Source organism: Neophocaena asiaeorientalis, unplaced genomic scaffold (assembly GCF_003031525.2).
Source record: "Neophocaena asiaeorientalis asiaeorientalis breed wild unplaced genomic scaffold, Neophocaena_asiaeorientalis_V1.1 scaffold150, whole genome shotgun sequence".
Lineage (NCBI taxonomy): Eukaryota > Metazoa > Chordata > Mammalia > Artiodactyla > Phocoenidae > Neophocaena > Neophocaena asiaeorientalis.
This window is the reverse complement of record NW_020176571.1, coordinates 2,808,121-2,823,290: the sequence shown is the minus strand read 5'-3', so window position 1 is coordinate 2,823,290 and position 15,170 is coordinate 2,808,121. Positions and strand designations below refer to the sequence as shown.

Below are 15,170 nucleotides of genomic sequence, written 5' to 3'. Positions count from 1 at the left end.
CCGGTGTTTCCCTGTCTTTCCTCTCTCCACAGTTTCATAGAGAGAAGTCTGGCTCTTCCTGACAGATGGCTGCACCACTGCCTGGTCACCAGGCCCTCCTTTCACCCCGCCCACTAGAAATGTTGTCTTGGGCCTGGTCTGCAGTGATCCTGCCTAAGAAGTTGTGAAGCCCAGGTGGCGAGCGCGGTAGCCCCCTTTTGGAATCAGTGGGCTGCCGGGACCTAGGAATAGGTGGAGAAGCCAACAGGAGAAAATGAGGCTGATCCTGAAGGAACAGTGCCCCACCATTCCTGGGCCTGTCCCAGGGCAGTTGCTCTCCCTGGAATTGAGCCTGTCTTCCACTCGGCACGGCCCGGAGGCCAGCTCCCTGACCTGCTTCCCGGCCGGCCTTTGTGAGCGACTGTGGAGGCCACAGCATCTCTGCCCTTGCTTGCTTCTCAGTATCCACATTCTTAGAGGGGAGGTGGGGCAGGCCCGCCCTCCCTCTCCTTTCTCACTAAAAGTAGCTGTTCTAGGCCTTTCACCCTCTCTTGGGGCTTCTGCTCACCCTAACCACCTTCTTGCTCTGAGTTGCTAAGAACTGCTCCCCATTCCCGCCCGCTGGCCGCAGGTCTTCCTGCATGCCCGCTCCCGGCCCTGCAGCAGGATCAGCTTCCCGGCGGCTCCAGGTCCTCCCAGGCAGGGCCCCCCCCCACCTCCCTCCCTCCCCACCAGCACCAGCACTGGAGCCCACGCGGAGACTCCTCTTCGCCTGACATCAGCAATTATGCTGAGGGCCATCAGGCTCTCAACGAGGCTATTTTTAGCGGCCCCGTGTCTGCCACTGAGACATATTTTCCTGCGTGGAAATGTCCCTCCCTCCGCTGGCGCCTGCTGACCGCACCTCTCCCTGCCCCCGCTACCTGAGACCCGGCCTGGAGGGACATCACCTGCGTTTTGTGCAGCTGTGGTCTCTTAATTAAGAGGGCGCTGTTGGTTTATGCTCGGTTCTGGCGTCATACTTCTTTATTGACTCACGTACTGTTTCTCCGCAAAGCGTCTCTAGGGAAAAGGCACGCGCGCCGGCCGAGGGGCTGGGTGAGGCACAGGCAGAGCGCGGCCCCTGAAGCAGCTCCAGGCAACAGAGCTGGCCGGTCCTCTGTGACCCCCTTCCCTCCCGGGAGCCTGTCCGTGATGAAGTCAGGGGCTTGGGGAAGGCGGAGCGAGCGAGCCCCTAGGATTCCCAGTCATCCTCATCCTCCTCTCCTGGGGCTGGCTGCAGGGGAGGCAGGGGTGGGATGGAGTCCGACATTCGGGCAAAGGCCCCTCCCGGCCCCTCGCCGGCCCCCGGCCCGGGTCCTTTACCGGAGATACCTGGGAGGGCAAAGGTGGAAAGTGAGGGGGGCTGGTTTGGGGCACCAGTCCACCCGGGCTCTAGAGACTTGAAACTGAGAAAAAAGGATGTGGACGACCTCAGCCAGGGAGGCAGCGGCGTCCTGCTTCCTACCTTTGCGCCTCATGGCCAGCTTGTTGAAGAGATCCGACATCAGGTCTCCACCTTGGCTGGTGGCTCTCACTGCAACAGGAAAGCCATGGGGAGAAGATGAAGGGGCTGGGGTGGACCAGATCCAGCCTGCCTAACACCCTGAGGGCTCTATCAATCAGTGTCCTCTGTGCTGTCAACGCACCCGGCACCTCCGCGGCCATGTGTCACCACAGCTCTTGGAGCTCTGGTCAGTGATCATAAGAACACAGGTAACCTCTGAGTAACAACAGTCACAGCTACCCTGTGAGACAAGGGCACAGACGAGCGGCCTCACTGGACAGATGAGGAATCTGGCCCAGAGAAATTAGGCAATTTGCTTGGGGTCACAGTGCAAAGCTCAGAAGCAGAGCTGGGACTCAAAACTCAGGACTGGACTCCCAGGGCATTGCTGCTTTAGGCCCAGGTATGGTATTTATGTCAGCCATGGGGATTCACAGCTGACGTAATCCAGAGTCTCAGAGGCCTAGAGAAGCAGGACTTAGCCAGGTCTCCGTCCCTAAAAACATCCCAGGTCCCTGCCCGTTTCCTGGACAACTGGCAGAGTCTAAGAAGGCTCTTGCAGTTTGAGTGGCCGAGGCTCTGTCCCCTACGGGCGTAGAGAGAACAGCTCCACTGAGCAGGCTCCAGGAGCAGGAAGGAGCCCTCCCGCGCGGGTCTGGCCGCACCTTGCTTCTGCTCCTTCTGCTTCTTCTTCTCCAGCTTGCGCTCCTTGACGCTGCGCAGCTTGGCCTTGCCGATGCCCCCGGCCTGGCGGATGGACTCCAGCAGAGTGGCCCGGCCACCGGAGGGGTCAACCACTTCCTTGGGCGCTCCCTGGACTGGGGTGGGAAGGGTGCAAGGAAGAGAGGCTGCTCAGGCAGGGCCTGGCCGTGCGGCCCAGAGGCGGCCCTGGGCGGTGTCTGAGGAAGGGCTCTTCCTCGGCGAGGTGGCAGTGGTGAGGCAGCGCCTCGGGAGACTCGGGGCCTGGACGCTGCCTGCATCTGCCCGGGCTCGGCCGGTCCCTGTCCAGCCCCACCTGCTTTAGGTGCCACGCTGCACAGGTGGACCCTGGGAATCACCAGTGTGTTGAGTGTCTGAACTTAACACAGGAGCCAACAGGGGATTTCTGTGCCACTTCTGGGTGCTGGAGATGGACTGGGAGATACAGGAGTAAAACTGAAACCCTACAACTTAAGGGCCACGTGGATACTTTGTTGCTGTAGTTTTCCATGTCTATTAGTTGCCCCCTTTTCCCCGCTGGTTTAAGGGGGAACGGGGGGCCCATGGCTCCCCCTGTCCAGGCTCCACAGACATGGTTTGAAACTGCTGTTATGAACCCAGTAGAACAAGAGTTTGCAATTGGAACTACTCTGAAAATCTAGCATTTATGACCACTTAACTAAGCTACAGAAAATCCTTCAGGGATCCAGAAATGAGGGGCACCCTCAGAGAAAGCAGACCCCCCCTCCCTGCCCCGCGTGCCCTATGCCGCTGCTACCTGAAGGAGATGCGCCACCGCTGTCATCCTCCCTGGCTGGCTGTCCCAGCGGGGCCACGGTCTGGGCTGGGGGCGGAGGTGGGAGAGCGCTGACCAGCAGGGCCGGAGCTGGTGGTGGCGGCGGCGGCGGCGGCGGGGGTACTGCTAGCACCCCATCTTCTAGGTGGGAAAAGCGTGAGAAGGTGCCTGTGCGAGAAAGTGGCCAAGCAGGGGTGCTCCCGCCCAAGTCCGTTCCCAGCTCTCGGCTCACCGGGCTTGAAAGGCTCAGCCACCTCCGTGTGGAAGGCAGGCAGCTCTGGAATGGGGCCAGGGGCCGACGGGGCAATGCCGGGGCCTAGATCTGCACTGTACATGAGGTCGTCAGCCACGCCCGGCAGGTCGGGCAGGTAGGACGGCACATCGATCTCAGGCACTTGGCCCAGGTCGGGCACGTAGAAGTAGTTCTCTGGGACCTGTGGGACCGGGGGATGTGGCGGGCCTCGGGCAGCCAGCGGCCTCGCGCATCCCCACCACAGCCGGCCCGGGTGAGGGGCTCAGCAGACCCCTGGCCAGGACCACACGGCAGCACCACGTCCCCTCCCCCACCCAAGCATCATCCCTCTCCACCTGCTGCTCCAGCTGTTCTCTCTTGCTGATGGACAATGGGGCATCGAACAGCTTCTCCTCCGTCTCCGCGCCCAGCATCACATGGGTCTTTGTTACGGCACCAGCCAGGGGGTCCAGGAAGACATACTTTTTGTACCTACAGAGGAGGGGTGGAGGTCAGGAGGTCAGGCGATCCGGCATCTGTTCTAGGCCCGTGGTCTGGACCACCTTTCCTACCTCATCGGGGCCACCATTAGTTTGTACCACGGCCTCCCAGGCCTTACCAGGCAAAACCAACTGGTCAGGAGCCTCGTGGCTCCCGCGTTGCAGACTTCTGCGGCACCCAAGTCTGGTGCCCCTGGCCCCCCACTTTGCCCTTACAGGTTCTCCGTGGTGTTGAAGAGCAGCAAGGAGCTGACAGAGCTGATGTTGCTGGGGAGACCCCCCAGCCCCTCCTCGGCTTCATCTTCAGGCTCTGGCTTGGTGCTCACACACACGGGGAAGTATTTCAGCTTCTCCTGCGGTGGGGTGACGGGAAATGACCGAGGGATGGTGGGTTTCAGCACCAGGCCAGAGTGACCTCCCCCACTGCAGTCAGAGTCCTCGGGGGACAGAACCCTGGGGTGGGCCTCAGTTCCTCCCCAGTGCCCAGGTCACCCCCGTCAGACCTGCAGGGCCTGCTCGTCCAGGGGACGGTGCTTGCTCTGGACCCTGTGGCGGGCACGTCTCTGCAGGCCAGGGTCCTGGGCCCCCGTGAAGATGGAGCTGTACTCCTGCAGGCGCTCCGGGGCAGGGTACTTGGCACTGGAGAACACCTGTGTACACGGGGAGTCTGAGCACTTCCTCAGGGGGCCTGAGAAGCTCCAGACAGCCTGGGCAGGAGGAAAGCTTGCCATGTGGCTGAAGCAGGGAGCTGGCAGCCTCAGAGGCATGGGGAGAGGGGAGGGAAGGGGATTTCTGGGACTGCCGACCAGCCAGAGGGACAGGGCCACACACGCTACCTTGATGGCTTTCTTGCTGCCCTTGATCTTCTCAATCTTGGCCTGGGCCAAGGAGACCCTCTCCCCAATGGCCTGCAGCTGGCTCCGGCTGAGCTCTACTCGCTGGGAGATCCTGCCACCGGAAGAAAAAGTCACAGGGGCTGAAGGCTGCTCCCCAAGCCTCTGCAGCCTCCTGCACCCCTTCTGCTTTTAACGGCAAACCTGCGAAGCTAGGGGCTCGGGTAAGGGCTCTTGCCTAAATTTTTGTTTGTGTTTGCGTGTGTTTGTTTTGGCAGTGCTCCAAAACAAGGCGTGCGGGATCTTAGTTCCCCGACCAGGGATCGAACCCGCATCCCCTGCAGTGGGAGCACGGAGTCCTAACCACTGGACCGCCACGGAGGTCCTCGGGTAAGGACTCTTAAAACACAGCAATACCTGCTGTCAGGCCCGATCTTAGAACTGCCCAGGGGATCTCTACGAGGACCATCCAACCTGAAGCGTCTAGGAACAGACTGTATTAAGTTCCTTGGAGCTCTGGGTAGGGATGGGCAATCACCTTGGCCCCAAGTTGGCACCTGTACGTGCCACCTGAAGGGACGTGGTTCCTGCCTGCTGGGGTTCTCAGCCTCAGGCCCAGGTGAGCAGAGGCAGAATCGTCATGACTTACGTGGAGGAAACCAGAGCTCAGCAGGGCTGAGTGACAGGCAAGACTGGGCCTGAATTCAAGTCCTGGAGCTGTCCACAAGGAACTGCCCGGCACATAAGAGGCAGCTTTTGGTAAATCCAAGTCCCCATCGTGGTTCTCATGGTTGTGGTCGGGCTGCCTAGGGGCTGCCACTGCCCCCTCCCCGGATTACAGCGCCCTGCTACACTCCCTGAACATGCCACACACCGCCTTGTCACGTGGCCTCTGCCGTCTCCTCGGATACCCACACGGCTGGTCCCTCACTTCACTGAGCCCCTCGCCGAAGCCTCCCCGACCACGGAACCTAAAGCTGCACCTGTCACTTTCCAACCCCCAGCCGGTTCTTCCATTACACAGAGCCACCTGTCACCACACGTCTCCTGTGCACTCCTAGGCTAAGGGCTTTGTTCCCCGCTGTGTTCCCAGAGCCTGGAACAGTGCCTGGCACCTGCAGGGGTCCCTCTGCAGTTACTGAATGGCTAACACCATGTGCCCCAAAGATAAACGCACACGAGCCTCACTTGCGTTATTCAGCAACACGAGGTACTTCTCACTGCACGGGGACTCCGGCTCCCCTGCCAGGGCGTCCTGCCCCTGAGTGCTCCCCTACCTCCAGGGACACCTGCCCGTGGCGACCGTGTTCCACATCCACAGCGGTGGTCACATCTCCACGTTCACCGGGCAGGAGTGAGCACACAGCGAGGCATGAGAGACGAGGCAGAGTTGCAAGCTCAGCTCCCGGGGAACGGCCAGAGGACACAGTGAGTGGATGGCCGAGGAGTGCCGCGGTCCCTGGGGTCAGAGACCACGCGGCCAGGGAACTCTAGGATTCCTTTAACGGGTTGAAGTGAACAGTCAAGACTCTGGCCCAACCTTCTTAAACCACCCCCACCAACTTTAGAATGTTTTAGCCCCCAGAGAACACACCTGATCGGCCAGCTTCACAACCCAGGGGTCTCCACCCCTGATGAAATCTCCTTGGTTACTCCGGGCCCCTTGTGTGCAAGGGCTCGGGGATGCAGGGGCTGGCCTACGAGCAGGGACCCAAACCAGCTTAGTTTTCCTTGACAGGCTGGTCTGAGTGGGGCAGCAAGGCAGACAGAACAAGAGGCACGGTTTCCTTCCGGGAGAGACGCAGAACCAGCACCCTGTCCGAGCCCCAGCTTTCCGGCAGGGAGACCGGTCTCCCTGCTTGCACACAGGCCAGTTCCTGTGGCTCCAGGCTCAGCCCTACGCGGCCCGGGGCTGAAGCAACCTCACAGTTATGTAACCGCTCCACTCAAAGGTGCCACGGAGGGTGGGAGTGACGTCGGAACTGGAGCCAGACACAGCCGGCTCTGTCTGGGTCTTCCATCTGATTTCTCCAAGTTACAAACATCAAGCTTAACAATGGATTCTGGCAAATTTCCGGAATGGGTTATTAAATAGAGGGTCGTAAGCAATTTGAAATGGAAGAGGCGGGTCCCCGGGGCCAGCACGGTTCTAAATTCATAGCATTTCTTTTCTGACAAGGTTATTAGACTGGCAGATCAGGGGAAAACTGTAACACACAGTGCAGCTTGAGTCAGCAAGGATTCTGACGGCTTCTCACAAAATCCCGCGGACAAGATGGAGCTATGGGGGCCGGAGGAGAGCACATTTAGGAAAAATCAGAGCCAGAGAACAACAGCGCCCCAAAGGCACGGCTGAAGAATGGACTGATCTCAGCCTTGCACGAAGGTCTCTGGCAGGGCGCCGCACTCGTGCGACGTGAGCTGGGGCATCAAATGGGGAGGCCCCCAAACGGATCCTGAAAGGCCAGGAGGCCAGAAAAGATGAGACTGATAAGGAATGAATGTGAAGCTCAGCATTCGGGTTTAAAAGGTCAAGGGTACAAACACAGAGGACGGAGGTTTCGGTTACCTATGAGCTGAAAGCACGTTAAGCAACTTGGAAGGGAAGTGAGGTCTCAGAGCACACAGCTCCTGAGATCTTCCCACCTTCCTTCAATAAATAGGGAACGCCCACTCTCCTGGAGGCACTACAGAGAAAACAGAGCTCATCTACGCCAGACGCCCACCTCGTCCACAGCCGTGTCCCCTTCAAACTGGGTCCACACGTTAAGAGGACTCTGAAGTCCCTTCTAGACCACAGGGTCTGTCTGATTCACAGCTGCATCTCTAGCACCTGGGACAACGCCTGACATGTAACATCCTGGCTGAATACAAAATGACAAGCTAACGAACAACCAGAGGAGGGTGATGAGGCGGGTGATGGTGGGAAGCTCACATCACACAAGATAACTGAAGGAAGTTCTGGCTGAAGATGAGATGACTTTGAGAATATGAAAATCCCCTTCAGATATCAGAAAGATCACAAGTGCTGTCAGGCGGAAAAGCGATTAGACTTTCTGTCACCCCAGAGAGTGAGCCGCATTACAGCCGGTGGGAGGAGTTACATGGAAACAGACCTCTCAGTTCTGCATAAGGAGAACTTTCTTGTAAACAGCTGCATGGCTTTGCAAAGCAATCAGATTCCAGCTGGATGCCCACCTGTCAGGGATGCTCCAGGGGAGATTCCTGTGTGGGACAGGGGGAATGGAGGATGGGATTTCCAGGGTTCTTTTCTTATCCAAGAGCCTAGGATGGCTAAGTAACGCCTTGCTTGTTGACAAAGTCCCCAGGCAGCCCAATCTCAGGCCAAGGGTGAGAAGGTTTCGATCTGTGCGTCATCTCTCCCGCCTGGCAGGCAGTGTTAGGATGGCCTGCTGGGCCACACGGGGCCTGTGATTAGCAACACCCACAACACCCACCACTAGCAGGGCTGGTGGCAAGAGGGCGACTTGTTTGCCGCTCCTTATCTAGAGCCCCTGGCTTGGTGGCTGGCTTCAGGCAGGTCAGTTTCCAGGCTCATCACTGGAGCCACGTCCCTATAGCATGTCACCAGGACACCAGCAGGGAAGGAACTGGCTCAGTCAGTCTGCTGAGAGCCTGGGACAGAGATGCATCAGATAACACATATCTGCTCTCAAGGAGATAAACAACTACAATGTCCCACAGACCTGGGGAGAGCAGCAGTGTGGCCTTCAGCCAGTCACTTAACTGATCTATGTCTCACCTTCTTCAGCTGAAAAACAGGAATTGTAACTTCTACATCGTGGAATTGCTGTAAAGGTCAAAGTGAGAGACTGGATGTCTCATGAGCTGTACAAGCCGACATGTCCCAAGAACTTGGTCAACATTTACCTTTACCACCCACAGACTAGGAGGGGTGAGGGGCTCCAGGCAGTGAAAAGTTCCAGATGAGGAAACAGCACTCTGCAAGGGAGCACCACAGGAGTGGAGCACAGAGAGCTCTTCTGGCTGGGGCCTGGGGGTGAGGTGGTCAAGGTCAATGACACACCTAGGGGGCCAGGACAGTGCCTGGGCTCCGCAGCAGGCCCCTGGCCCCTGCAGGGCTGCCACACCCTCCAATCATCACCCCAGTCAGCTGCTGTGACAGGGCCACTCCCCTGGCACTAACTGCTGCTGCTTCTCCCCTCGCCAGCCCTACCCGCCACCCCCCAGCCGGTCCCCTGAACAGCTCTTGCTTTCCCCTTTATCTTCTCCACTCACTGGGGTAATTAAGAATGATCTGCTAATTATGCAGGCAGCTGATTGAGGCCTCCTAACCTTGGAAGGCACCAGGTGCGGATCAGCAGGGAGAAGGGGGGGAGCGGGGAGAAGGGAGGAAAAGCCCAAGAAGAGGAAGCAGGAAGTGAGGAGGAAGGGTGGGGAGGTGAAAAGGGAGGAAGGGGGGAAGAGGGGAGAAAGGAGGAGGAAAGGAAGAGGAGAGGAAGGGAAGGAGCCTTGCAAAGGCCAAGTGGCTGGGCTGGGGCCGCCGGGGAGGGCAAGCCCACACACAGTCCCAGTCTGCCCTGCCCCCACTGCTACCCCTCTGCCCTCATGGAAGTCATGTGCAGCAGGGGACATCTCTGGGCGGGTACCCTGGGGCTGGCCTCTCCCAGTTGATGATGGGCAGGTGAGGGCAGGTCTGCTAGGCAGGAGGACAAGCCAGGGAGGGGCTGCAAGGAGCGGGAGGAAGGAGCCAGCTGGGGACACAGACCTTCCACACGCTCACCTGCCTGGGGGCACAGGCTCCGGGTGGGGCTGAGGGGCTGGGCCTGCGCCTGAGCTGGGGGGGAGAGGCGGGGAGCAGAGACATCAAGCATTTCTTCTCCACCCGCCGCCTCTCCTTTGCGAGAGGAGCACGTTCAAGGGGAGAGGTTCCAAGCTGGGGTCACATCCCTCAGCAAAAGCCCGTAAGAACAGAGGAGCCCCTGCTGCAGAATGGGGGGCGGGGCTTGGCACTCTCCACTCCCTGTCGTCCCCGACCCCTCCCTCCCCTTCATCCTGTTCCCAATCCGTCATCTGGTCCTGTTGTTATTCCATTTGCAGTGTCTCCTATCCGCCTCCCTACCTGCAGCCCCCCCACCCCCACCCCGACCGCAGCCTCTCCCTGCCCACAGCACGGCTCCCCTGGGACGGCTGCCTGTTGAACCTTCCCCAAACACTTCTGTCCCATCACTTCCGGCTCAAGAACCTATCCGGGCTCCCAAAACCCTGGGCTCAAGCTCAAAGCCCCATCCAGCTGGGCGAAACCCCACGGTCCTGACTCACACGTCCCAGCCCTCCCCTCAACCACATCCTCTTGCCCGCTCCTTCCACCAGGGACCGTCCCCAGCGTTGCAGCGGGAGGAGGGCTCCCAAGGGCACAGACACACGGAGGGCTGACTTTCAGCCCCCTCCTGCAGCGAAGGAGTGGACCGTTGGGACAGGCGGCACTCAGGTACTCAGGGCCCCGCGGCCCGGGGCGCACCGCCCTCCAGTCAGGCCTCAAGCTTTTGGCACTCATTACGGGCCCCAGCGGAGGGCCCTCAGGTGGCGTTCCCCACCCGGCCTCGCCAGAACCCTTCCGCGTGGCCCCATTCGCACCCCTCCTTCAGGAGGCCTTCCCTGACCTGGGGGAGCAGGCGCTGGTTTTCCTCTCTAGCATCTGCTCCCTCCTCGTTCCGTAACAGCCTGCTTCCTATGGGGGCGCCATCGCTCCCACAGCCTCGGTCCCGCACTTTGGGTGGGGCTAAACCCAGGGCCTGGGGGTAAGGCATGTGACCGAGGTCTGAGCCAGCCGCTGTGTCACCCTCCCCGCCGGCCCGGCCCCAGCCACTGGCTCTGGGATGGCCAGGAGAACCAGGCCAGGCCAGTGGGAGGGCGGGACTTCCGAGGGAACTGCTGCAGAGGAAGACATTCCTTCCTGCTGGACCTGGGCCTGAGTATGAACGCTGGGCCCACTGGTTACCTTGCAAGAGCGAGGCCTGTCTGGGAATGGGGCCAACCCAGAAGTAGCGGGCAGGGATGGGATGAGAGCAAAACCAGGCCCTGATGACAGCATTTAGCCCCGCAGCTCCAAAGGCTGCTCTATGCACGGGTTACTTCTGCTTATTGGTCTGGGGAGTCTGACTGATAAATGTGCTGCCAGTTCTTGTCTCTCTCGCCTCTAGGCCCCTAGGAGCTCACACAGTTCATGCTACGCGGCTCAGAATCAGCTCAGGTGGCCGTTTTCCCATCCTAGACGACGACGTCCCTGAGGACGGGAACCCCATGCCACACACCACTAGTATCCCTCTGACCTGAATGCTGGGCACGTGGTGGGGGGTCAATGGGGGACCTGGAACCCAGCGGTGAGGGAAGCGTGGATGCAGGTACCAGGCTCCTGGGAGCATCCTACCATCCCTGGGCCACGCCGAGACTATGTTCAACCAACTCGCCACTCCCTCCCCACGAGACGGCCTTCCTGCCCTCTGCTCACCCCATCCAGGGTCAGAGGAACGTGAAAATGTCCACTGGTGCCAAACACCAGGAAGGGAAAGGAAAGTATGCTAAAAATCCAATGCTCCCCTTACAGAAAGGCAAGCACGCAGTCACAATCTTGGTGAGGAAACACCAATATTTCTGATGGATTGTTTCTAGCATCCGTTTCAATCACGAGGTATGGGGTGGCCATAATCTGGGACCAATGGCTCTTAAAGGCCTGTGTCCTCTGGCTTACGTGTTCCTTGGGCATATTTAGCACAAAAATTAGCACAGAAGGGGCACCTAACACTTCCTATAACTACTGATAGCAGGTTAACAGAGGGCCAGAATAGGCAGCAAATGAGCAGAGATGACGTCACCAGGTAAGAGGAAGGAACATGTCCTGAATGCTTACTATATGCCGGCACTTCAATTCCTTGGCATGTTCCAATTCATTTCATCTTAACAGTCCTCTGAGGAAGGTACCATTATTACTGCCAGTTTATGGATGGGAACACTGAGACTCAGCGAGGTTAAGTAACTTGCCCGAGGTTACAGAGCAAGCAAATGGGGAGGCCAGACTGGAGCCCAGGAAGTCTGCTCCAGAGTCAACCCCCTTAACTACTTCGGGGCACCGCCCTCGGGTACATTTACATCCGGGATAGGCGTGAGGCAGGCAGGTGCATTAGTGGGCAGCCCAGAAGCAAAAGAGTCAGGTGGATCTAATGTCTGGACTGTGTCCAGCTACAGACAGTGACTCCACTGTCTGCCCCCATCGGGGAAGGCTTCTGGAAGAGGTGGAATTCCAGTTGGTGGGGGAGGAGACTGCATGCCGCAGCGTCGGAGTTCCTGGTCTGGGGTACAAGCAGGGGACGGTGTGGGAGACCTGACCAGCAGAGGGACCTGAGTCAGGCAGTCAAATACTCCAGCCTTCAGGGGGCACGGTGTGGGCACCCAGGAAGGAGAAGCTCTATGCCCCTCTCAGCTTGCTCATGGCCAGAGAAAGATAGGACCCGTACAGGACAAAGGGCTGAACGAGTACACTCAGGCCAGCGGTGGCACACAGTCAACGTGATGCAAATATTAGTTGTTACAAAAATATTAAAAATAGGTTTTGCCACCATTTTAATTAACTAACATGCAATTAATCAATTAGAGTCTGTCTCTGCTGCTGGAGTATATCCTCTGGCTGGGCAGAGATGCTGCCTTAGTCGTTGCTGTAACTAAAGAGAGTAGCACAGAGCCCTGCACACAAGAAGTGTTGGGCGAATATTCGCTGACTGTGGGAATAAGCGAAGGAACAGGGCCCCCCAGTGCGGGGAAGAGCATGAGCTGGGAGAGCTGTACCACCACTGGGTGGATGCACAAGGAACCCAGGGGCTAAGAGGGACAGGAGGTAGTGAGCTCTTACGATAAAATTCGAAGCTGGGCACCCAGCTTGGCCCCTTGGGCACAAGAAAGCCAGCTGGGTCCCCCTCAGGACCAAGAATCACCAAAAGGGGTGCTCTGAGAGGGTGCATTCTGAGATTGGAGAGATGACTGCCCAGGGCGGGGAGCAGCCCCCGATCAGGTGAGGGTGGCAGCAGCACCCACCTGCTGAAGATGTCTCCGGAGACCTTCTGTAGGTGCTGCAGGGCATCCGCCACCTGCTGGATGGCCTCCTCTCGCCGCAGGTCTGGCTGTATGAGGGGCACCGCGTAGGTCTGATCGGCCAACGGACTCTGAGTCCCCGTGGGGGTCATGGTGCCTGGGGATGGGAACTGAGCATCAGGACTACCCGCACACCCACCTGCCACGGGGCGAGGTGATGGGCGCACAGCCCCCCGCCCAGCAGTCTGCACGGGGTGGGGCTGGGGGACACAGCACTGGGTGGGAGGCTGGGCGCTCACAGGAGCTGGTGTTCTGCTGAAGCTTGTTGGGTGAACGAGGGAGGGAAGTTGCTAAGGGCCAGAGACTGACATGAAGCATTCAGAGGAGGTGCAATGCTGACTGGCTGCTGGGAGGCACTTGGAACCCAGCTAGGCACCCCTTCCCCACCTCATCTCACTTCAACCTCCAAAGCCTAGATGAATTAAGAAAGAAACCCTGGCTGCAGAGTGAAAAAGAGGGAAGGGTTTGGGGGGAAAGTTGCCTGTGTCAACTCCCAAACGGTACCCGGGTCTGGGAAAGCACAGACAACGTGGACTTGAGCGTCCTGCTCCCGAGACAGGACAGGCAGTGGCTGGAGACTCCAGGGTTAAGGATGTCCGGGCTCTGCTCTCCCAGGCCAGAGCTAAGGGGGGCCAGGAAGAAGGAGGGGCACATGGGGGCAGGGGACAGGAAGGAAAAACACTCCTTCGAACTGCAAGAGGGGGGCAGTCAGTCTATTTATACTGGGTTTAATTAACTCCGCTCCCTGGTGCCACCAAAGCAGCAATCACACTGCAGACGGCACTGATTTGATTGGCGAGAGGTATCGGGCAGAATATTAAGGCACCAAGCCCCTATAAATAGGCCTAATCGCAGCCCCTCGGTAGAAGAGTGAGGAAGACGCTAAGCAGGCCTGGCACTGTGCCCCAGACCTGCTCTTCTAGGCACTACACTGGGGTCCCTGGTCGCAACAGAGGTGTGGGTGGGGTTGGGTAAGTGTGGCATGGAGGGTTTAGGAGGCTTCATTTGAGTTTCAAGTGCTGTGTGACCTGGGGTAAGTTGTTTGCCTTCTCTGAATCTCTGATTCTTTCCATTTCTCATCCTACAGACTGAGAATGGCACTGCCCTCTGAGAAGTGGTTATTCTCAATGTTTCATGCCAATCTCCTCAGCAAGCTGGAGCTTATCCTCTGTTGGCCTCCCCTGCCCTTCCTTCCACCCAACTTGTTCTTGCCTACCCTTCCTAGGCCAGCACTTCTCCTGGTCCGAGATGACCATTCTGCTCTCCAAGTTTTTCTCCAGCAGTGAGCTCCTCAGCTTCCTAGACCTGAATCCTCATCAGGGCCCAGGAGTAACTCACCTCCCCACTTCTCTTCCCACCTATCAAATGACCAAAGTGGAGCCAGCTGATGCCAAATCACCTGAGGAACCTGACCCTCTGGGAACTCGCATGCCTTTCAGCAATCCCACCCCCATCCTTCTTTGCATTTACACTGATGCAAATCTGCCTGGAGTCCTAACTTAGCTCTGTACCTCAGGGAGTAAAAGGCAGAAAGAAGGTACTTTCTGGGCTCATCTCGTGACGTGTTCCTCACGGTCAGTCACCACACCCTGTGTGCGTGTCCATGCACGACGGGGCAGAACAGGCACAAAGCTCCTAAGCGAGGAAGGAGCAGGTCTGTTCAGGAATTAAGAAACACTACAGCTTCGTTTAGCACTTTACTCCTTCTGTCTGCTGACCAGTGCTCATCGACTGTCAGGCGCTGGCCATGATCGCAACAAAGATGAAGAGGACGCTACACTAGCTGTGAAGACAGCCTGGCAAACAATTAAACAGCAGGTGCTAAGTGCTCTAATCCAGCCACGAATCCGGTGCTAGGGGACATCGAGGAAGGAGTGAGTGACAAACCCCTTCTGGGGTCAGGGGAGTCAGGAATAGCTCTTAGCAGAAGCTGTACCTCCCTGCCAGACCCAGGGAGACAGGGCAGGGCGAGCACCCCAGGCAGAAAGGACAATTGAACAAAGGTGTGAAGGGGAAGGGCAAGTGGTTTGGGCAATGAGGATGAAACCATCCTTGGCTAAGTAGCAAAAAAAAAAAGAGGCCAGACCGTGAAAAACACTGAATACCACGGCAAGGAGTGTGGACTCGCGCCTGCAGGCCCGGAATGGAAAACCTCAGACCTGTCGTCCAATACAGGAGCCACTGGCTACGTGGGCTATCGAGCACCTGAAACGTAGTGTACGTGTAAAATATACACCAAATTTCAAACTTCCTAGTAAAAAAGGAATGTAAAGTATCTCACTAAGATTTTAAATACTGATTACATGTTGAAATGACCATATTTTAAATACAGTGGGCTAAATAAAACACATCACTAAGTTAATTTCGCCGTCTCCTTTTACTTTTAAAGTCACATATGTGGCTCGCATAATATTTCTACGGGACGGCGCTACCTTAGAGAATCTGGTAAAAACTGTGG

General features: G+C 57.9%; 2 protein-coding genes across 9 annotated transcripts in view; one reads left to right on the top strand and one right to left on the bottom strand.

The window, feature by feature from the left end:
* DDX11 (DEAD/H-box helicase 11) overlaps positions 1-393 on the top strand; it is a 31,558-nt gene extending 31,165 nt beyond the window's left edge. For all 4 annotated transcript variants that reach the window (XM_024732996.1, XM_024732997.1, XM_024732998.1 and 1 more), the window contains one exon: positions 33-393. In XM_024732996.1, the coding sequence (XP_024588764.1) occupies positions 33-62 (30 nt within the window). In that variant the 3' untranslated portion in view covers positions 63-393. The remainder of the gene's footprint in view (positions 1-32) is intronic.
* A 590-nt stretch (positions 394-983) lies between these two features.
* On the bottom strand, positions 984-12,829 carry WASHC1 (WASH complex subunit 1). 5 transcript variants are annotated; one of them, XM_024733004.1, is made up of 11 exons: positions 12,656-12,828; positions 4,589-4,700; positions 4,256-4,402; positions 3,969-4,105; positions 3,609-3,744; positions 3,253-3,454; positions 3,003-3,161; positions 2,191-2,343; positions 1,487-1,555; positions 1,345-1,353; positions 984-1,255 (listed from the first exon to the last, which is right to left on the bottom strand). In XM_024733004.1, the coding sequence occupies exons 1-11, from the start codon at positions 12,802-12,804 to the stop codon at positions 1,233-1,235; spliced, it is 1,296 nt and encodes a 431-aa protein (XP_024588772.1). In that variant the 5' UTR covers positions 12,805-12,828; the 3' UTR covers positions 984-1,232. The 5 variants fall into 5 exon arrangements, with proteins under 5 accessions (XP_024588772.1, XP_024588769.1, XP_024588773.1 ...); XM_024733001.1 differs by having other exon boundaries at positions 984-1,353; XM_024733005.1 differs by lacking the exon at positions 1,345-1,353.
* Between the last annotated feature and the right edge of the window lie 2,341 nt (positions 12,830-15,170).

Bases quoted from the DNA above. Each gene is read 5' to 3' on its own strand.
- WASHC1 (XM_024733000.1), bottom strand. From the start codon at position 12,804: ATGACCCCCACGGGGACTCAGAGTCCGTTGGCCGATCAGACCTACGCG. The intron at 3,745-3,968 runs GTAAGGGCAAAG...CCTCCTCTGTAG, and splicing joins TTCAACACCACGGAGAACCT to GTACAAAAAGTATGTCTTCC. The intron at 3,162-3,252 runs GTGAGCCGAGAG...TTTCCCACCTAG, and splicing joins GGCTGAGCCTTTCAAGCCCG to AAGATGGGGTGCTAGCAGTA.